General features: G+C 38.6%; 2 protein-coding genes across 4 annotated transcripts in view; one reads left to right on the forward strand and one right to left on the reverse strand.

The window, feature by feature from the left end:
- Positions 1 to 1,920, forward strand: part of LOC126183340 (MMS19 nucleotide excision repair protein homolog) — a 232,206-nt gene extending 230,286 nt beyond the window's left edge. Inside the window, exon 19 of the mRNA XM_049925215.1 lies at positions 1,585 to 1,920. Within this exon, the coding sequence (XP_049781172.1) occupies positions 1,585 to 1,704 (120 nt within the window). The 3' untranslated portion in view covers positions 1,705 to 1,920. The remainder of the gene's footprint in view (positions 1 to 1,584) is intronic.
- Positions 1,921 to 12,992: 11,072 nt separating this feature from the next.
- Positions 12,993 to 23,107, reverse strand: part of LOC126162037 (uncharacterized) — a 35,314-nt gene continuing 25,199 nt past the window's right edge. For all 3 annotated transcript variants that reach the window (XM_049918287.1, XM_049918278.1, XM_049918269.1), the window contains exon 3: positions 12,993 to 13,903. In XM_049918287.1, the coding sequence (XP_049774244.1) occupies positions 13,600 to 13,903 (304 nt within the window). In that variant the 3' untranslated portion in view covers positions 12,993 to 13,599. The remainder of the gene's footprint in view (positions 13,904 to 23,107) is intronic.

The following is a 23,107-nucleotide window of genomic DNA, read 5'->3' on the forward strand; positions in this document are numbered from 1 at the left end:
TCCCCGCCCCAGCCTCCTCCTTACCCCCATCCGGTTGCCTCTCTTGTAATGACCTGCTGCTCACAGTCTGGCTCTAATTGCCAGAGACTGTGGTCACGTGTGTGAGTTGCGTTTGCATGAGTGTGTGTATGTTGTCTGCTTTTGACAAAGACCTCATTGGCCGAAAGCCAACTTTCAAACACTCTTTTTGTCGTGCCTTTCTGCAACTCAGCACCTCCACTATATGGTGGGTAGCAACTAACCTTTTGATTAAATAGTAAAGAATGGGGTGACTTTACTAAACAACTGAAATGCATCTTCTCAATTAAATAATGGAACCAGGCTAAACAACAGTTCAAGAAATTCAAAATAAAAGTACAAATCATGAACTTCTAATGCAATTTTTTAAACAGTACTTTTTATCCAATTTTTTCTACTTTTGAACTGCTAGAGCTACTGTTGGTTTTTGAAACATTGTCTTCTGAAATACATAATGTTGTACATTGTTTTTATGTATCACTTCATGCAGCATGTGTTATAGTTTCTCCAAAAACCACACACCTGGCTCAATTCTTTTATCACATTGATCACTACACTTTAATTGTTTCTAGATGGAGTTGATGATAGCAGCTCAGCAATTACAATTGTCACTCTGCTGAATTTGAGAAAAATGAAAAATTGTCTGTGATACATCAATTTCATTGATTTCAACTATCTGTCTTCAATTTAATTCGGTTAAAACCTGCTAGTTCAGTCATACTTTGTTCTGCAAAAGCGAAACTAAAATAGAAGCACTTACGTTAAACTATGTGTAACACAGGAAGTTCAGGTGAAATTGTTTCCATACCTTATATATTATATACAGCTTTTTTCCCATGTTCTAACTAATAAATATTAATCCACCATGCATACAATGCTAATTATCATTAACAAAGTACAGATTTGTTTTTACTTTTAACATTGAAGTTCGGGATAATGGTGTCAACAGTGTGAGCTTACTTGCCCAACTGAGTACAAACTCAATAATTTGCAAACATCATTTTCAACAATAAAACATTCCATTGTATTATTTCATGGTGAAAGAGACAAGCAACTAAGTGCATTTTTGTAGCTACATAACATTTGAATGTCTATCGCTTGATGGCTGTTGCTTTGACACTGTCACAAAGTAACATTTTAGTCTTTGATGTGAAGCATAAAACTATCAAAATACTACTGCAGATTTCTTCATTTGCTTTTCTTCTCTTATACATTCAGATACACTTTTTACTAGAACTCACCTCTGTTAATACGTCTTCTCCATAGTAGGTATTACAGCAGTAAATTTATTAAATGAATGTGGCATTTTCCACATAGACTGTTATTTACTTCACCCTTTTCTTCATTTCACTGCTAGTTTTGGTTTTTTACGCCATTTTTGTGTGTTTAGGTAGAAAAAGGTGTCATACTATAAAAATGGCAACATATTCTTGTTTCATGCTTCTATTCATTTTGATTTATGAATATAGCTGTTCTCTTAGTGTTAATAGTTAGTTGATGCACCTAAGGCAGAAAATGTGCACCAAATATAAAAGAGTTTTGAATTGTGTATCTCATGTTTTACAGGTTGTGAGAGAACTGTGTAAGTGTCTGGATGATAAGAAGAGACTTGTTAGAGCTCAGGCTGTGAGAGCTCGCTCCAGGTGGTTCTTGGTTGGAGCACCAGGTGAACCAAGTAAATCGTGATTGCTGAGTGCATTTCAAGAATGTGATTTTAATCTTTTTAAGGACTTACTTTGTACATGTGAGGAAAACTCAGATTTTTGTTATCTTTTTATTTTATGTTGGAAATAATTGTTAGTATTGGTCTCTTTTTTAGTGACCATTATTTGTTGCTCATATTTGCTGTAAAATTGGTATTTTATTGCCAGTGTTGTATGATAGTAAAAAATATTTTCCAAATTGTTTGCCTATATTTATTTATTAAGTCTTTTGTAGAAAAATGGACAGGAATCAGCAGACTTTACCATTTTCAGAAAACTTAGTTTCTCAGGAATGCAGCTTCAGAAAACTTTGTTTCTCAGGAATGCAGCTTCTCTATTTGCTACTTCATATGAGCATTTTTGCCAATCTTCTATCATGAGTGGAAAGTTCAGACAACAGGTGTCACTTTTTAAACAAAAGTGCTTAGAAAATGGAAGTTTTCACAGTGAATTGAATTCCACTGATGAAATCTTCTGGAATTATGCAGTGGCAGCATCATCTTGAAGCAATGTTTCAGTGAGTTTCCTGCTTTTCATATTCACATGATGATGGTGAATAGAAAACACATAGAAATGTTGCTTATAGATGACAGTGTCACTCGGCTGATAACCTGAGGACATTTCATTAACAACTGCTACAATTTAGTTTTTGTTGTGATTACACACACAGAGGAGTCTAAAGGTTTTTCTGTGATTTCATGTGATAGAAATACTCTGTGTTGTACATTGGGTACCTTATTATTGTTTTATTATCATAAGACATTATAGAATGTAAACATATACATGCACAATGTATTTACAGTTTGACAACCAGATTGCAGCATTCAGTGTCGCTTCACACTAGTCGTTGAGACCTGCCTTTAAAAGCAATGAGTGGACAGTTCTTCAGTATGTTTTATTGTCTATTCCTCTGCATCACAGTCACATGCAGCTGTTTCATAATGGCCTTATTTCCTCAGGATACGACCATATCCCCTATCCCCTGCCCCCTGTTTGGATGTGGTAGTTTCTTAGCCATTCACAACAGGAAAGCTCAAACCCTGCATCCTTGGGTTTGAATTAAGTGGGTGCTATGGGGTAGATGTTCTTTCCAACAATTTTTCTTTTTTTTTGGTGACATCAAAAACATCTGTCATCTGAAGATCGACAGAAGGTGGCTTGCATGGCTTCAGGCATATATCTTGTGGATTCTGGAAACTGCTATTTAGAACACAGTTGTTAGGGTACTTTGTAGTCTTCAGAATCTGCATTTGTCAGCTTTTTTTCTGAGATCTGGCTGAACCGTTTTGGATAGAATAGGAAACAACTGAATGGGAGTGGATTGAACAGTGTCGATAATGGTCTCCATGACCTTATTCATAAGTACCTTTATATTAATTGTATGTACACTGCTTTCCCATGCAGATGCACAATACTTTCCAGCTGTGTACACAAATAAAATTTCAGCGTATTCTAGCATATCTACATTTACACCCCAGTTGTTTCCTTCTATTTTGTTGAGTAGATTTACTCTTGAGCAAAACATCTTTACAGGTTTATCCAGTTCTGCTTATATGACAGTGTCTGATCAAGGGCGACACACAGATATTTGGGGAAGTAGTTATGGTGAATTTCAGCCCCATCAAGTCGCATGTGTATTGTTATCTCTGCCAATTTATTATGGAGATGAAATGCTCTGACCCTCTGTTTTACTTGTGTTTGGCTAGGCACCATTTGTGAAAGTAATAATTGATTATGGTGTGGTCACTTGAGAGGGTACTCTCATAATGCTCGATATCTTTATTCTGACATGTTAATGCCACATCAAATGCATACTGTATTTTGTTTTATGTAATACCGGGCATGTCGCATATGTACAAAGTAATCAGAAAGGGAGGATCCACAAAAACTATAACTGATTTAATTCCTCTCCGAAATTCAAATTCAACTAATGTTGTAGCCGGGTCATGCATACAATTTTATCCAAATAAAGAATAGTCAAGCACGACTGAAATGGAATTATTCACCATGAAAAATGTTGTAGGGGTTAGCATATGATTGTGTTATCCACAAGAATGTGACTTAGAAACCTGAAGACAATTGTGAATTTTTACCATCATCAACACCAGCACCCATTTGACATCTAAATCTGCATAAAATCATCCAATAGACTTAAGACCTTCACTTCTACCTGCCAATGTTCCTCTACATGTTTTCGTACATAGCCTGTCTACCTTCCATTAATACCCTGTAGTGCATATTTATCATAAATCATTAACTTATAAATATTGACTGTTATTTCCCCCAAAACAAGAATGGATTGCCAAGAAACAGATGTTGCCAAGAATGAGTGTGAGACAGTTTTCATGTTTCCCAAATAGAATACTGCATGAGTATCTGCATGGACTATAACATAACTTATTGTCCTCTGTGGTTATTTTTTGCTCAAGAGATGCTCCAGTTCCCATAGAATCAATAAACACAAAATACTGGTGTGCTTGCCATATTTTAATGATCCCACTTGGCAGTTGAGAGACTGAATGGGAGAGTTTGCACAACTCATGCTGTCAGTAAACAACTGTTAAAATCTGTAGTGAGAGATGTGTTCCATATGCTCTCTTGCATCACTTACACGAAGCCAATGTATTTAAATGTGTCAGTGCTGGATGGAGCTATCCTATAGCTGAAGATGTGTGGATTATAAACATTATTTTTGCCTATAGGGAGAATTTTCAACTAATCATTTTCAATTCTGTTATGCTGAAATGTAATGTGTGTATTACAGTTTTTTATTTCAACATTATTGTAGCCTTCAGTATGACAAACCTGTAACCCCATCATTAATCATGAAGTTAACCATAACGTGAATTGAAATGAAGATAAATACTGTAGTTATTGTTAGGAAAAAATTAAAATTTAACTGAAAGTCTTCATTAACTTGCATAATCAAACAAAAATAAAATAGTGATGATGATTGTGTAAGCTGTAAAATAAAAAAAGCATATTACCTGTCATAAGCAAGTTGCTTCAGCATGTGTAAAATACATGCAACAAACCAAATCTGAAGTGCTGTTATGGTGCGTTTGATGAGGACACAAAAGTGAGCAAATGGAAGAACTGTTTTGTGTATAGCGTGAAATTAGAAAGTGGTGAATACAAGAATGTTTGCATGAAAGTGTTTTTGTGGAATTTTTGACCTGTGTAAAAGAGACTCTCCACTGCAAGAGGAGACAGTCCTACAACATCATGTGAAAATGAGTAAGGAAATGATGATCTTGGCAACGAGAAATTATCATGCTCATCTCTCTCTGATCTAAGTGAAGTGATGCAGACACACAAAACAAAATTCTGTAAGCGTGTTGGCATTTGTCATAAGAGGAAAGGCCAGGGTGGAGTGACAACAATATGAAAAAGTTAGACTGCTGCTCACCACATTCATGAGGATCTGTGTCTCAGGTAGGCACAATGGAAAAGATTGCTAAACATTTAAGCTTTCAAACAAAGAAGCCCTACTTCCAAAGTAGAAAAAAACACACACACATACACACACGGCCACTGTCTGTGCGCAGTCAGGCCCCACTGCCCGAAGAGTGTGCTTGTGCTCTCTCTCTCTCTCTCTCTCTCTCTCTCTCTCTCTCTCTCTCTCTCTCCCCCCCCCTCTCTCTCTCCCTCTCTCTCCCCCCTCCCCCTCTCCCCCCCATCTCTCTCTCTCTCTCTCTCTCTCTCTCTCTCTCTCTCTCTCTCTCTTCCCCCCCCCTCCCCCCCCTCTCTCTCTCCCTCCCTGTGCATGTGTATGTGTTTTCTGTTTTGCAAGAAGCCCTTTTTTGTTCTAAAGCTTATATTTTTAGCAACTGTTCATTGTGCCTGCCTGCGACTCAATGCCACCTCTATTTGGTGAGTGGCAATCTATCCTTTGCAAATTGTTAGTCATAAAAGAGTGTATGTAAGTACAGTGACTTCTGTAGCTGAGTGTAACGATGATGTAAAAAGAAGTGTGAAGAGATGCGTAAACCATTCATCACAGTACATGTATTACTGGGTATTTAATACAGACTTCAGCATTTCATTGGAATTACATTTGTTCCATAACTGTGCAGCATGCAGTGAGAGGATTATTTAAGGAATGTAGGAAATCTCTTTGGCTACAAGAGTTCATCAAGTATAAAGCTTATGCACATTAAAACTGAAATTGGGTTCGAAAAGAGAACATTATGATTCATTTTTGCCAACATATGATTTGCAAACAGCATTGCCCACTGCGAAGCTACCAACTGAAACAATCTTTTATCTGGAACAGCTTTGTCTGGACATTCATGTTTGTAACACAGACACTGTCTTTATGTGTATGTGGACAGAAACTACAGCATCCAGAGGATCTTCTCGAGTGGCATCCTGCTTGTATACCTAATTGAAGGCCACGAAAAACTTATTTCGTAAAAGGAAATTGGTGTTTTTTTTTTTTGTTTTTTTTTTTTTTTTTTGTTTTGTTTTTTTCTTTTTCAGATTTATGTTCTAGACAGAAAGGAAAAAACCTTGAATCTATAGTCTGTTCATATTCACTGGATTCTGTATGATTATACTGAACACTGTTATCTCATAGCAGGGCACGCAGTTTTGCCTATCAACGGAGATTTCGGTGTGACTTAGGAAAAAAGAGGACACACAAGTCATCATTGTTAACACAAATGGTCTTAAGAGTTACAGAATCACATTTCAAATCCATTACATGGAAATGTAGGAGGAAGGCTTCAAGAACTCAGAAATAATTAGGTTAAATATATTATATATTGTGATGAAAAATACTTTGAAATTAGAAAAGTTGTAGCAAAGTAAGCACTGGATCAAATGTATTATTCTACAGAAATGCCATATTGGAGATGAAAGACTGGAAAAAGTTAACTTATCCAAGAATCCTGGAATAAGATCCCAGACAGAAAGGATCTAAATATTATACCTGCTTTAGTTACTACATTGGTGGCAGAAGTGCCATAATTTTTTCATGAAGAAAGAAATTATTCTACAAAAACTATGAGCTCTACACTCCATGAAATAGCTTATCCCATGAGTTTACCATTCCTTTTACACTGCTTTGATATCAGCAAATAGTGCAGATTCCAGTGAACATGCCAAAGAAATTAATATTGTTGTTATTAATTGTATTTCCAGAAGTTTTATCTGTTGTTATGATTATTTCTTGAAATTAAAATTTCTGATAGTAATTTGCTTGCTTAAATGTCAAGTTTGTGTCAAAAAAGTGAATAGAATAACAAATATTTATCAAGTGCTTGTATTTTCTAGTTATCCACAATATATGTTGACCATATTGAACTGAAAAAAAATTACTTAACAGTGTAACATTATTTTGACAAAAACAATTTCAAGCAAATCCTTGATTTTCTCAGATTTAGTCATGTTTGGAATCATACCCTCTGGCACAAGTTTCTTCTATTACCCTTAAAAGTAACAAATCTATAGTATGATTTTTCTGGTTAACATTCACATCAAAATGTACTATGGAAAATGGTAACTTCTTCTTTATTATAATTATTAGTGATTGGTGACACACCTGTTATTCAAATTCAGAGTAACTCCAGTAGCAGAAAATTAATTACTTACATTTTCACAAAATAACCATTTACAAGTTTAATGATTAATGTTAAAGTTCAAAAAGTTACTGTTCACTGGACATGAAGAGTATCATTTGTCATAGTGGGCTGCAGCACAGTTAAAAAGAAAAGTATAAAAGTAGATATGACATAGTATATTGTCATCGGTGATTTGCAGAAGGAGAGAGCTTTGTGAATGAAACAGTTGCAACACTTTCCTTAGTTTCCTTATGGTGTCATCACGTGTACAACATACTGTTGTAACATAATGCATAGGTTATGTACAGACTCACTTGGCGAATGTAGTTAGATAATTTTCCAGCACAGTAATTAGTTTTTATGACGTCTTATATTCTTTTAAACTGCCAGAGCAAAGCAAATGAGATGATTGAGAAGATATCTTGTGTAATGTTCACAAATTTCAAGTAATATAAAGTTATCAAGAATTTCTGGGGTTGACCCATTGAAGTAGACACGCAGTTCTTCATGTGATCCAGCCTACATGTAATCTACTGTATGGAGAAAATTGCAAATGTGTGGAAATATAGCTAAAGCACAAAAAATTCAATTATTTCATTCATATTCATTTGAAATTATTTCAGATACGAAGTCTTACCTAGGCTTTGTTGTTGATTGCAAGGAAACAAACTAGAGTGCGTTTCTGCGGATCCTCTTTTAGCTGCATGTAACAACAGTGTTGCATGCATTAACCCCTCATTCTTCTATGGAAGAACATTCCAAAATTAGAAATTCTTCAACAGTGTGCGTTATCAGAAATGACAGTTCAGCTAAGTAACTTAAGTTTCCTTTCGTTTGATTTACTAATCTGTATCAGCAACCACAGATAACTAAATCACTGTACAACTGTTTCTGGGTCTGATCAAGACTCTTACATAATTACACTATTTTGAAATCAAGACAATGAACCATAATTTTTTAATAAAAATAACATTTTCTTTTTCATTACTAATGACTTGAGAATTTTCAGTATTTATAGTAAATTAAAATTTGGTACAAGAATTTTAAATATCAAATAAAAGGTAAAATAGAGGCCGATTATAATTAAAGTCCCAGTTTCAAAATGCTGTAAGAAATGAACCACTGCTCAGAATGGTGTCAAATTTAAACAGAATATAATCAGAAAAGGGGGAAACATTATGGAAATAAAAAATAAAAAAATATCAAAAATTTTGCCACTAGATGGCTCTGTAAGCGACAAAATATGCAAAATAACAGACATGGTGTACATAGCTGCTCCTCAGTCATGCTAGGCAGGATCCCACACTGATCGTAAAGTTCTGTTACAAGAACAGTGACTATGCGCCAGTATCTCAGCAGAAATTCTGGACTCTCATGGGTATTCGAAAATCTTTTGCTCCGCAGAAAATGATTATAAAATTCAAAAAGACATTTTAAAAAATGCAGTGTGGCAGAGAGGGAAACAACTGATCTGACATCAGTGGCCAGAGCATTGCAGGAGGAGTCAAGTGGTGGTGTGCTAACGTGAAGTGCATGAGGAATTGTCCAAACTGTGGATATCCGTGTGATCATGATGCTTACAATGCTGCAAAATGCCCTGCACTGCTTTCCATACAAAATTAGCCATGTTCAGAAGTTGCTTCATGCTGACCAGCCTGAAAGACCAATGTTTACTCTAGAATTCGTTGCTCACCTGGAAGTGAACAATGAAAGGCCATGGACCATTCTGCATACAGGTGAAGCTCATTTCCTTCTCCAAGGACATGTCAATAAACATAAATGCAGAATATGGGCACTGAAGAATCCACTCTCATATCAACTGGTACTGCTTCGTTCTGCAAAAATAACTAAGTGCTGCAGGTTGACGCCTCGTTATTTCAAAGAGATTGGTGCTGTGGGTCTTGTTACTAGTACTGTTACTAGTAAATAAATGGATATGTGAGTAGGATCATTTTTATGCAGGACGGCACTCCTCCATACATTACACAGCCCGCGAAGCAGCTGCTGCAGAGGTAATTTGGAAATGCTAGAATTATCAGCCATCATTTCCTTATAGCCTGGACCTCCAGATCACCTGATCTTAAAGCAAGTGAATTCTGGCTGTGGGATTATCTGAAAGACACTGTGTTCAGTGCTCCATTGACATAGCTGAACTGAAGGCACGCATTGTGCAACGTATACTGAATGTGGCCCTGAGACACTTCGATCTGTTGTGGGACATCCTGTTTCTCGATTTTAACTTCTGGCTCAAAATTGTGGACAAAATACTGAACATGCACTGCAGCATCCACACAACAATTAAAAACCAATTTCATTGTTGCTTTTTATGTGGTGTTTTTCCTCAGAACAATTAAAACCCCGTGTCTTTGTAGCTTTTTATGAGGTTTTTGGACTCAGGACTATTAAAAAGCCACTTTTTTCCCAGCTGATATTTTAAAACCTTCCCACTGTAGATAGGCTTATCTAACTTAACAGTTCCGCAGCTGTTGAGCGCCAAACTTGTGCGGTGGTCATGCATATTGCACAGAATGGTTGATTTTATGTGCAACTCACACCATAGCCATTGTATTGCTGTTCACTGGTCATTTATGGTCGAACCCATTTACATTATGACACTTCCAATACCATCCAGCGGTATAACTTCTTTTTTTCCCCCATGTAACATTTCCCTGTTCTTCAATAATATTCCTTTCCAATTTGATGTCATTCTGAGCAGCAGTTTTTTTTTCTACAGAGTTTTAAAACTTTAATTTTAATCACCACGTACAATTTACATCTAGAAATTGAGCAGTGTTCTTAATATATATATAGACTTTTTCATTTAACAATTAGGCATTTCACATTTCTGTATCAAATTTTTATTTATTTCTATACAGCAACTACTTAAAAATCCCCTCCCCCCCAGGAACCATGGACCTTACCATTGGTGGGGAGGCTTGCGTTCCTCAGCAATACAGATAGCTGTACCGTAGGTGCAACCATAATGGAGGGCTATCTGTTAAGAGGCCAGACAAACATGTGGTTCCTGAAGAGGGGCAGCAGACTTTTCAGTAGTTGCAGGGGCAACAGTCTCGATGATTGACTGACCTGGCCTTGCAACTAACCAAAACTGCCTTTCTGTGCTGGTACTGCAAATGGCTGAAACGTAGAGGAAACTACAGCTGTAATTTTTCCCGAGGGCATGCAGCTTTACTGTATGGTTAAATGATGATGGCGTCCTCTCGGGTAAAATATTCCAGAGATAAAATAGTCCCCCATTCAGATCTCTGGGCGGGGGCTACTCAGGAGGACATCGTTATCAGGAGAAAGAAAACTGGCGTTCTACGGATTGGAGCATGGAATGTCAGATCCCTTAATTGGGCAGGTAGGTCAGAAAATTTAAAAAGGGAAATGGATAGGTTAAAGTTAGATATAGTGAGAATTAGTGAAGTTCGGTGGCAGGAGGAATAAGACTTCTGGTCAGATGAATACACGGTTATAAATACAAAATCAAATAGGGGTAGTGCAGGAGTAGGTACAATAATGAATTAAAAAAAATAGCAGTGCGAGTAAGCTACTACAAACAGCATTGTGAATGCATTATTGTGGCCAAGATAGACACGAAGCCCACGCCTTCCAAGTAGTACAAGTTTATATGCCAACTATCTCCACAGATGACGAAGAGATTGATGAAATGTATGATGAGATAAAAGAAATTATTTAGATAGTAAAGGGAGATGAAAATTTAATAGTCATGGGTGACGAATTCGACAGTAGGAAAAGGAAGAGAAGGAAACGTAGTAGGTGAATATGGAATGGGGGTAAGAAATGAAAGAGGAAGCTGCCTGGTAGAATTTTGCACAGAGCATAACTTAATCATAGCTAACACTTGGTTCATATCATCATAAAAGGAGGTTGTATACATGGAAGAGGCCTGGAGATACTCAAAGGTTTCAGATAGATTATATAATGGTAAGACAAAGGGCAGATGTGGACTCTGACCACAATCTATTGGTTATGAACTGTAGATTAAAACTGAAGAAACTGCAAAAAGGTAGGAAATTAAAGAGATTGGATCTGGATAAACTGACAGAACCAGAGGTTGTAGAGAGTTTCAGGGAGAACATTAGGGAACGATTGACAGGAATGGGGGAAAGAAATACAGTAGAAGAAGAATGGGTAGCTTTGAGGAATGAAATACTGAAGGCAGCAGAGGATCAAGTAGGTAAAAAGATGAGGGCTAGTAGAAATCCTTGGGTAACAGAACATAAATATTGAATTTAATTGATGAAAGGAGAAAATTTAAAAATGCAGTAAATGAAGCAGGCAAAAAGGAATAAAAGCGTTTAAAAAATGAGGTCGACAGGAAGTGCAAAATGGCTAAGCAGGGATGGCTAGAGGACAAATGTAAGGATGTAGAGGCATATCTCACTAGGGGTAAGATAGATACTGCCTACAGGAAAATTAAAGAGAACTTTGGAGAAAAGAGAACCATTTGCATGAATATCAAGAGCTCAGATGGAAACCCAGTTCTAAGCAAAGAAGAGGAAGCAGAAAGGTGGAAGGAGTATATAGAGGGTCTATACAAGGCCGATGTTCTAGAGGACAATATTTTGGAAATGGAAGAGGATGTAGATTAAGATGACATGGGAGATATGATACTGCGTGAAGAGTTTGACAGAGCACTGGGAAACGTAAGTTGAAACAAGGCCCCTGTAGTAGACAACATTCCATTAGAACTACTGATAGGCTTGGGAGAGCCAGTCCTGACAAAACTCTACCATCTGGTGAGCAAGATGTATGAGACAGCCGAAATACCCTTAGACTTCAAGAAGAATATAATAATTCCAAACCCAAAGAAAGCAGGTGTTGATAGATGTGAAAATTACCGAACTATCAGTTTAATAAGTCAAGGTGCAAAATACTTGCACGAATTCTTTACAGACGAATGGAAAGCTGGTATAAGCCGACCTCGGGGAAGATCAGTTTGGATTCCGTAGAAATGTTGGAAGACATGAGGCAATACTGACCCTACGACTTATCTTAGAAAATAGATTAAGAAAAGGCAAATCTACATTTTTAGCATTTGTAGACTCAGAGAAAGCTTTTGACAATGTTGACTGGAATACTCTCTTTCAAATTCTGAAGGTGGCAGGGGTAAAATACATGGAGTGAAAGGCTATTTACAATTTGTACAGTAACCAGATGGCAGTTATAAGAGTCGAGGGGCATGAAAGGGAGGCAGTGGTTGGGAAGGGAGTGAGGCAGGGTTGTAGCCTATCCCTGATATTATTCAATCTGTATATTGAGCAAGCAGTAAAAGAAACAAAAGAAAAATTCAGAGTAGGAATTAAAATCCATGGAGAAGAAATAAAAACTTTGAGACATTGTAATTCTGTCAGAGACAGCAAAGGACCTTGAAGAACAGCTGAACAGAATGGGCAGTGTCTTGAAAGGAAGATATAAGATGAACATCAACAAAAGGAAAACGAGGATAATGGAATGTAGTCGAATCAAATCGGCTGATGCTGAGGGTATTAGATTAGGAAATGAGACGCTTAAAGTCCTTTTCCCTTTTTAAATTTTCTAACCAACCTGCATGATTAAGGGATCTGACATTCCATGCTCCGACCCATAGAATGCCAGTTTTCTTTCTGTTGATAACAATATGCTCCTGAGTAGTCCCTGCCCAGAGATCCAAATGGGGGACTATTTTACCTCTGGAATATTTATTATTATTTTATTAAAAATTATTATTTTACATTTGGTAGTTACCATTAATGTTTGTTAATAAATATAGAATTAGAATAAAAGAGCTCACTATTGTGTCTTGCCTACTTGTTGAATATGATGAACTTAAGAAACCTGCTTTCTTGGATCGCTAGACAATTCAAGCAAATCGTATTACTGAATTTTTGTTACAGTAAGATAAATGACAATTCTTAACTTTGAGCAATATAGACAAAATAAGAAAATCTCTTCAGTATACATAATTCCTAATGCAAGTGAAACGAATATAGTTCCTAAGTTGCTGCTGTGGAGCTCATAGAACAACTAGTCTTCAACTGGGCCAGGGCCAGGCATCACGGCGCTTATGTTCTCTTCACCTAGAGGGTGCTGCTGTCTCGGTGTCAACCTAGAAAGGGCTTGGTCAGCATACTATTGGCTGATGTCTTCTTCAGAGCCCTCTCTGCTCTACCATTCCTGACAATTGTGCCGGCGCTTGACTTTTACACCAGAACATTACTGCACACCCCAGCTCCCTCTCCCCCAAAGTGACAGACCATCGTTGTTTAAGTAGCTCAACAACAACAGGGGAGGCAGGAGTGTGGATGCTACACTGGACTGGGAGCTGTGGCTGCAGAGGACGTCAGGCTTCCGGTCGTATCCCACCATCCAGCATTCACTCTTATGGAAACATCCCCTGGAAAATGACCAGAGGGGTATGCATCCACCTCCTGAAGCCCATAACCAGATGTAGAAGTCATCGGCTGCTGCAGTGTGGGCGAGTCCAACTCCATCGGTTGGATGAAAGGAGGCGGAGGCGGCAAAGGCTCCGTCTCCATGGGGTCATCCCGCAGTGTGGTGATGACACCCTCTGGCGGCTGCCTTGGCCACTCGTCCTTGAGATCCGTGAATCTGGTGGGAGGGACACAGAAGAATCACCTTACAATTGACAGTGACAAATTTGATTGTTATGTCAGCACTGCAATCCATCTTGGCCTGAAATGAGATACATGCATGCGCCAAGTTGATGAAGAATATCGCCTTGTGCCTTCTGTCTACTGCTGCTGCTGCACAAAACCCTGAAAAACACAGTACCATGTGGTGGGAAACAATACTTGTGGCCTTCCTTCAGTGCCAGATGCTGAAGAGGGTGGAGCAGTGTCCTATGACGCCAGCTGTGAAGCAATTCCGCTGGTGATGGTCCATCTTGTGGATGCAAACAATAGGATCAATGCTTGATTCCTGGTGTGTGTGATGTGAATTTTGGTCATCTGCTACTTGAAGGTGCTGACAAAATGTTCCGCTTCGCCGTTTGCTGTGGATGGACCCGTGCATTAGTTAGATGCTGTATGCCATTGCATTCACAGAATGTTACAAATTCATTTGACGTGAACTGAGGTCCATTGTCCAACACTATGACTTCAGGGAAACCTTTGAGGCAAAACATAGAGGACAACACCTGAATTGTGCTATGTGACGTTGTCCACCTCATTGGCACAATAAAAGGAAACTTGTTGCAAGAGTCAACCGCAATCGACCAACGATTATTCCAAAAAGGTACCGCAAAGTCTATGTGCATATGTTGCCACAGTGGTTGTGACTTAGGCCAAGCAGAAAATTTTTGTGGCGGAGTGGACTGATTTTTCACACATGAGTGACATTGTGATGCCATCTGTTCTATTTGGGGTTCCATACCCTGCCAACTACAGTGTCGATGTGCTAACTGTTTCGTATGAACAATTCCTCAATGTACTTGGTGAAGTAACTGCAGTGCTTCTTTTTGCAAAGCTGTTGGGAATAACACACAGGACTGTTCACTGTCATTCTGCACAAGAATTACACCGTACTGTATAGCGAGGCTATGCTGGTGTGCCTAGTATTGGCACACTACAGAGTTCTTGATGCTATTCAATGAGCGAGGCCAAGATGTACAAATGTGTTGTAGCAAAATGTTCAAATCTGAATCAGCTTCCGTGGCCTGTGCAATTTTCCTATAGTTCAGAGGAAAGGATTGAAGCAATGCAGAATCCAGAGCATTGATATGACAACGAGATGCAGCAGTAGTGCCAAAGACCGTATCTGGGCTAACCAGAAGACTTGAAATTGTGTCCGCATTACCATGTTTAGCTGTCGAATGATACACAGTCTTGTACTGATATTGAGACAACAAAAAAGCCCATCTTTGCAATTTTTGGGCAGTTCATACAGGAACCGGCTTCATCGGATGAAACAAAGACTGCAATGGCTTGTGATTCGTTACTGAGTAGAATTTTCTGCCATACAATTGGTTGTGGAATTTGGTAATAGCATACACAATAGCCAATGCCTCTTTTTCTATCTGTGAATAGTTACACTGAGCTTTGGACAACACTTTTGATGTGAAAGCAATAGGCCTGTCCTTATCACCAATTCTGTGCGAAAGCACTGCACTAATTCCATAAGAGGAAGCGTCGACTTGCAATATAACTGGTTTGTCCGGATCAAAGTGAACCAAACATCAATCACTGAGCAATGCATCTTTAAGTTTTTTGAAAAGCTTCTTGGCATTCATCTGTTCAGACAAAGGGGACAATCTTGCGACGCAAGTGATGCAATGGAGCTGTGATTTGTGAAGCATTCAGTATGAACTGAATATAATATTTCATTTTCCCTAAAACTTACTGCAATTCTGTGACATTGCGAGGTGCCAGCTAAGAAATGCATCTGAAGAGAGTGTACAAGTGTACACCTTGACTGTTTATGACATAACCAAGATACTGTAACTCAGGTTTAAAAAAATCACACGTGTCCAGTCTACACTTTAGTCCTGCATCAGATAAAACATGAAACAAAGCACGCAGATTTGCAATGTGCTCTTCAGGTGTATGACCTTCTACGACAACATCAGCCAAATATTTTTTAACAGTTTGGTACCTGAGCAGTGAGCTGTTCCAAATACCGTTGGAAAAAGGCAGGTGCAAAAGCACTGCCAAAAGGCAAGTGCAAGAATTTAAGCAAGCCCAAATGATTGTTCACAACACACACAGTTTGAGATTCATCTAGTGGTATGTGAAGATACGCGTTGTGCAAATCAATTTTGGAAAAGTAGTGACTAGCACCAAATCTGTCCATGAGATCCACTGGGCATGGCAATGGGTATGTATCAATCACAGTTTGTGAGTTGGCTGTAGGCTTGAAGTCAACACAGAGGTGAATGTGACCTGAAGATTTGGGAAGCAAAACCAGTGGACATGATCATAGACTAGCTTGTATGGGCACAATAGCTCTGCTCTCTTGCAATTCTTTAAGTTCAGCAGCAATTTTGTCCTGTACTGCAATGGGAACAGTTCTGGCCTGGCAAAATTTTTGCTACGTTCAGAGTAATATGTGCAAAAAAATTGTTAGCCTTGCCCAAACCTTCAGAAAAGAGTTCCAGGAATTCTTTCAGCACGACTGTCTTTTGCATTTAATGCAGACACTGATGACACATTGTCCTGAATGTTAAAACCAAACAAATAAAAATAATCAAGGCCAAATATGTTCTCAAAATTGCGTGATTGTAGCGCAGTGAAAGGTACAGTTCGCGTATGCGAGCGATACATGGCAGCGATACAGCATTGGCCAGTAGTTGCCGCACTGCGTTTAGCAGGGTTGAAATTTGTTGACTCTGAAACTGTAACATCTGCATTAGCTGTGTTGCATCTAATGCTGGCAACTGTGGTGTATGAGCAGGGGGTGGGATAAATGGGTCGGGGGGGGGGGGGGGGTTAGAAGAAATAAATGCAGACAAGGCAAGCAGTAAAAATAAGTACAAAAGCAAAGAAAATTCCTGCAACACACACCTGAAAACACAGATTAGCAAAAACACTATAAGTGACTGTTAAAGCAAATCAACACCCCTGTAAACAAGAGACGAGAGAAATAAGGTGCCAGCAAAACACAAAAGCCCACGAAAAAGGAAAACAGAGAATCAGTGGTGGCTGTCACTATGGAAGCCATTGACCTCCTCGTCACCAATGTTGTGCCCTGCCTACTCATCGAATATGAGGTGCCTAGGAAACCTGCTTTCTCGGATCACTAGCCAACGATTCAAGCAAATCGTATTAATGAATTTTTATTACAGTAAGATATTTGACAATACTTAACTTTGAGAATTTACAATGGTGTGTCGCAAGCAATGGGCGACAGACAAAATAAGAAAATCTCTTCAGTATACACAACTCCTAATACAAGTGAAACAATACAGTTCCTAAGTCGCTGCTGTAGAGCTCGTAGAATGGCTAGTCTTCAACTGGGCCACGACCAGGCAAAGCGGCGCTTATGTTATCTTCGCCTAGGGGCTGCTGCTGTCTCGGTGTCATCCTAGAAAGGGATCAGATAGTGTGCTATTGGCTGATGTCTTCTTCACAGTCTTCACTGCTCTACCATTCCTGACTGTCGTGTGGCAGATTGACTTTTATGTCGGAACACTTAGAACTAACGAAATTTGAACCACCAACTACACGATCACAAAATGTTTATGTTAACCAGTCACCTAGTAACCTCTGTCAGCATGTTGTAAATGATTTGAGCTTAACTGCACTTGGAAATCCTCAAAGGCAATTTTTTCAAGTTTTCTTAAGTATTGCATTGTACTGCTTTAGGAAACTGATGTTGGAGCACTGAGCTTAAAGTTTATAAGTATGAATAAAATTAAAGTGGCCATACCAGCCTGTAAGGTCCCCTTGTCAGAGTTACTGTAGCCTCTGTCAGAAGAGTGGCCGTCACTGCTTGTAACATATATACATCTTTATGGTATGTGTGTTCAATAATAAATATCAGTTTCAGATGTACTACAATTTAGATAACCTCAGTACAAAAAATGCAATTACTTTAAACAGAACCTTTGTCTTCTTGGGTGGTGTTCAGAATGGGATTGCGTTTTAGTGTAAAGGTCTTTAATAAGCTGTTGGCAGATGTAAAGCAAGAAATTGGGAACTACTGCATATTCAGAAGAAAATCAAGGCTTTATCTCATCATCAAGATATTGAATAGTACTTGTACTGTATGACAAATAACAAAGTTCATTGTGAGTAGGTTTTTGTTTTTGCAGTTAATGAATATCTGTTTTTGTAGCACTGTCATCAGAGCAGTCATATAAATACTAAGCCACCACCAGCAAGCAAAATATCTAGATAATATAGTTGAAAATTCATTTTTTCTTCCAAGTAGCAGCTTTTCAGCTGTATTTACACCTAAACACTGCAAATCACTGTGAAGTGCATGGCAGAAGGCACTTTCCAATATACCAGTTGTTAGGATTTTTTCCCATTCCATTCACATACGGAATGCAGGAAGAATTATTGTCTGAATTTCTCTGTGCTTGCTGTAAGTATTATAATCTCATCCTCATGATCCCTATGTGAGTGATACATAGGGGATTGTAGTATATTGCTGGATGGATCATTTAAAGCCAGATAACTTACATTTATCTTCAAGAGTCTACCAGTTAAGTTTCTTCAGTATCTCTGCGGCTCTCTCCCATGGATCAAACAAACCTATGACCACTTCACATTTGTGCTGCCCTCCTCTGTATATGTGCAGTGTCCCCTGTTAGTTCTATTTGGTGTGGGTCCTACACACTTGAGTAATATTCTAGAAATGACAGCACGAGTGATTTGTAAGCAGTCTCCTTTGTAGACTGATTGCATTTCCCCAGTATTCTACCAATAAATGGAAGTCTACCACCTGCTTTTCCCTGAACTGAGCCTATGTGATCATTCCATTTCAAATCTCCACAGAGTGTTACACCCAGGTATTTGTATGAGTTGGGATACTATGCTTTTTTTCCTTTTTTGAAGTGCACAATTTACATTATTGAACGTTTAAAGCAAGTTGCCAATCTTTGCACCACTTTAAAATCTCGTCAAGATGTGACTGAATATTTATGCAGCTTCTTTCAGACAGTACTTCATTATAGATAACTGCATCATCTGCAAAAAAACTCAGGTAACTATTGAACTTTTCTGCAAGGTCATTAATATATAACATGAACAGCTAATTGTATACACACATTTATTCAGAAATAAATATAAGTATCAAACTCCCATGTATAAAACAGCTTCAGACATGTAAATATATCATATTAAGCATGAAAGTGAGGAAAAAGTTTTTAAGGGATGTAGAATTACTTTATGTTTAAGGTGTATTAGAAATCACTAAATGCCCTCATTATCAAACTTTGCATGAGCATAGTCTTTGGTAGTTTAAGCAAATACTTCTTTTTCATGCTTCTCAATGTTTATGACATATCTCCTGAGCTGTGTGTCATACAGTGAAATAATATGCATGTACCATGTGCGTTCAGTTGTATATGTGGCTAGTATCTGTAAATGTGCTGCAAATACATTTACTAGTGAAGAAGTAATAAATTAAAACATCATGTATGTTGCTGAAGTTTTATTGCATGATCAGCAAAATTTAGTAAACAATAAACTTCTTCCTTTCATCATTTTGTTAGGAGTATCAGCTAAAAAAAAGTTTCATAAATACTTGAAATTTTGTGTAAAGTTTGTTGGAGGATAATAAGTGCTCTCATTCTTAGATTTTGAAAGAATATAGTCTGGATAGTTTTCATGCCATGAGTTACGCTGCCCCAAGACATATATACAGTTTCTAACAGTAATACTTGTGTTACTGTGTTAAATCCTTGGCATAAGATTGTAACTGCAATTAAATCTTTTTTTGATTTCTGTCAGTAATTATATGAAATACTGAAAACAAAATTTTTGTTGCCCCTGGAAGCCATTACCATTAGATAGCCAACCTGGAACTGGGATAATGCCCCATAAACCGGGTTAGCCATTTAGTAATATAGATAGTTAATTATTAACACAGCGTAATTACTCTCTCATAGCTGCTTATCTTTGTTAGTGTGTGTCAACATCCTCTGACATTCTGGACTTTTATCTTCGCTATTTACTGTCAGTAGCTTCAGGTAAAATATTTCAAGTTGGTGAGTGAGCTTTGAAGCGTATGTATTGTAAGTAAACATCTCCTGCCGTTTTTGAATACTGACGTGTTTTAGTTTGATCTCTGATATTAACACGCAATTGAGTTTTGATCTCCATATAAGACTTCAGCTGATGATTACACTTTTGATATCACAGGCCAAGCACTTGTAAAATTATTTTGCTGTTTGGAACATTCTCCACCCACTTCTCTGTTCACAAGAAAAAACACGCCATTTACATGAACACTAATGAAATCTTCTCAGACTGTTATCTGAGCGACTACGTAAAAATTCTGTGACAATTTGATGAGTGTCATTTTCATCGTCTTCTAGCCAAATGTCAAGATGATGCAGGTGTCCCATATACATTAAACATGCAGAGTGCTTCCTGTTCATAAAGGTGGATTATGTATGAATGTAGACTTTCCTGGCATATACTGCTGATGAAATCTTCTTGGGCATCCATCCAGGTGACTGCTTCAAAATTCCATAATGTCTCATCATCTGGCTGTCGCATTTATACATACACTGCTGGAAAAAAAATTATTACACCCTTTTAGAGGTGTCCAGTTCACTCAGGATTTGTTGTTGCAATAGTGGATATGAAGTTCATGAAATGTTTACATTTGCAGACCAATAGAACAAGCAGTTCTAAGATACTAGGTATCAACCCATGCCCAAACACCCATGTTAGTACGTGGTGTGGCCTTCAAGGGCAGCAATGCAGGCACTGACTCTGGCATCCAGACCTGTTCATGTATTTCTGTAAGAGTTGTTGATTGCCAAGTTGCACAAGTCACTTCTTGCCCAATCATATCCCACACATGTTTGATTAGAGACAAGTCCAGATATCGTACTGGCCAGGGAAGTTACTGCACATCTTGCAGAGCATGTAGATTTTCACAGGCAGTGTGTGGGTGAGCATTATCCTGCACCTTCCTGTTGCAAGAATGGTGAAGTATGGTGTCTATAACCATTTGCGTGTGCCGAGCACTTTTTAGTGTCCTCTCCAGAAAAACCAAAGCTGAATGAAAGTTCTAGGTTATTGCATCCCAGACCATAAGGCCAGTGTGTCTTGGACAAATGCACTGTACGAGACAGTGATCACTAAGGTCTATGTTATACATGCAAATGAGCATCACTTGCATGCAAGCAGAATCTGTTTTCATCACTAAAGGCCACGGGGCACCATTTCATCTTCCAAGTGATCCTCTGACAGTACCAGTTGAGCCATGCACATAGATGCAGTGGCATGAGTGGAAGACAGGCTAGAGGTATACATACCCATAGTCCTCCTGCTAATAACCGGTTCACAGGAGTTCATGTTGACATGTCTGGGCTCACTGATCATGCAATAAAACTTCAGCATGATATTTTAATTTATTACTTCTTTACTACTAAATGTATTTGCAACGCATCTGCAGATACTGTTCACATATATCACTGAATTTGTGCTGTGGTAGCTGTACAATCTGCCATTATTGCCCTTACAATCTACATCTTCATCTACACTCTGCAAGCCACTGTGAGGTGCATGGCAGAAGCTACATTTCATTGTACCAGTTATTAGGTTTTCATGCATTGAACATGGGCAGAATGATTGTTTGAATGCCTTTGTGCGCACAGCAATTATTCTAACCTTCTCCTTACAGTCCGCATGTGAACGATACATAAGAGATTGTAGTATATTCCTAGACTCATCAATTAAAGCTGGTTCTTGAAACTTTGTTAATAGATTTTCTCAGGATAATTTACACATATCTAAAAGAGTCTTCCAGTCCTGTTCCTCCAGTGTCTCTGTGACACTTTCCCACAGATTAATCAAAGGGGGTGACCATTCTAGCTGCCCTTCTTTGTATATGTTCAATATCCCATGTTAGTCCTATCTGGTATAGGTTCCACACACTTGAGCAATATTATGAGATGTATTGCGTGAGTGCTTTGCAAGTAGTCTCCTTTGTAGAGTGAGCTCATGTCCCACAATATGACAATCGTGGTAGGCATCTGTGCTGTGTCTATGGGTGTGAGAATGTTCCCGTGACCACTGACACCAGCATTGTTGCACAACCAACACAGCACATCCAACTTGTAGGGCAATTTTCTGAAAGGAGCATCGTACTACTCAGAAGGTCACAATTTGACCCCTTTCAAACTTATTCAGTTGGCTGTATGAAGCACGAATGCACTTTCATGGCATAGTTATCTGCTTGCATCGCACATTTGCACCACATTGAGCATTCTGGCTCTGAGCATTCTGTATTAAAGGGTAGACAGTGATGGCAGTCTGGTAGCTATGCCACTACGCTATTTTGTCAAACAGCATTCAAACCATTATCAGTACATCTACTATCCCCCAGGTAGCAAGTGCCATCATTGCATCAAACTGACATTGTCTTTCCTAAAACTAAACTCCGTCAAGACAGGCCTTGGAAGGCTCAATGGTACCGACTGGTCATCGTGTCATCCTCAGCCCACAGGCGTCACTGGATGCGGATATGGAGGGGCATGTGGTCAGCACACCGCTCTCCCGGCCATATGTCAGTTTACAAGACCAGAGCCACTACTTCTCAATCAAGTAGCTCTTCAGTTTACCTCACAAGGGCTGAGTGCACTCCACTTGCTAACAGCACTTGGCAGACCGGCTGGTCACCCATCCAAGTGCTAGGCCAGCCCGACAGTGCTTAATTTCGGTGATCTGATGGGAACTGGTGTTACCACTGTGACAAGGCGACTGGCACGTTGTCTTTCCAGTTGTACAAAATTTTTTTCGTGGCTTTGTTTATGGGACACCCACACCATCTCAGCACTTTGAACTGATGAGAATTATATTCATAAAAATCACAGGATTTTGATGCTGCCACTTGGATGGGTACGCAAGAAGATTTCATCAGCAGTATACACTGAGAAGGTCTGCATTCCTATCTTAGTGAGCACTAGTTTATAACAACTTTATCAACCTGAAATGTACTGTGAGACTGGCTACAGCATTCTAACACAGTCACATCATTAATTTTGTCACATTTTTAAAGTTTTTATTTACAGAGTATGGCATTGTAAAGTAATGTTGTTATAACAAAGAACGACAGACACTTTTAAGGCCACTTCTTAGACAGTTCTTTGAGAGCATTCTTGATACAGACCTGTAG

This window comes from Schistocerca cancellata, chromosome 1 (assembly GCF_023864275.1).
Source record: "Schistocerca cancellata isolate TAMUIC-IGC-003103 chromosome 1, iqSchCanc2.1, whole genome shotgun sequence".
Classification (NCBI taxonomy): Eukaryota; Metazoa; Arthropoda; class Insecta; order Orthoptera; family Acrididae; genus Schistocerca; species Schistocerca cancellata.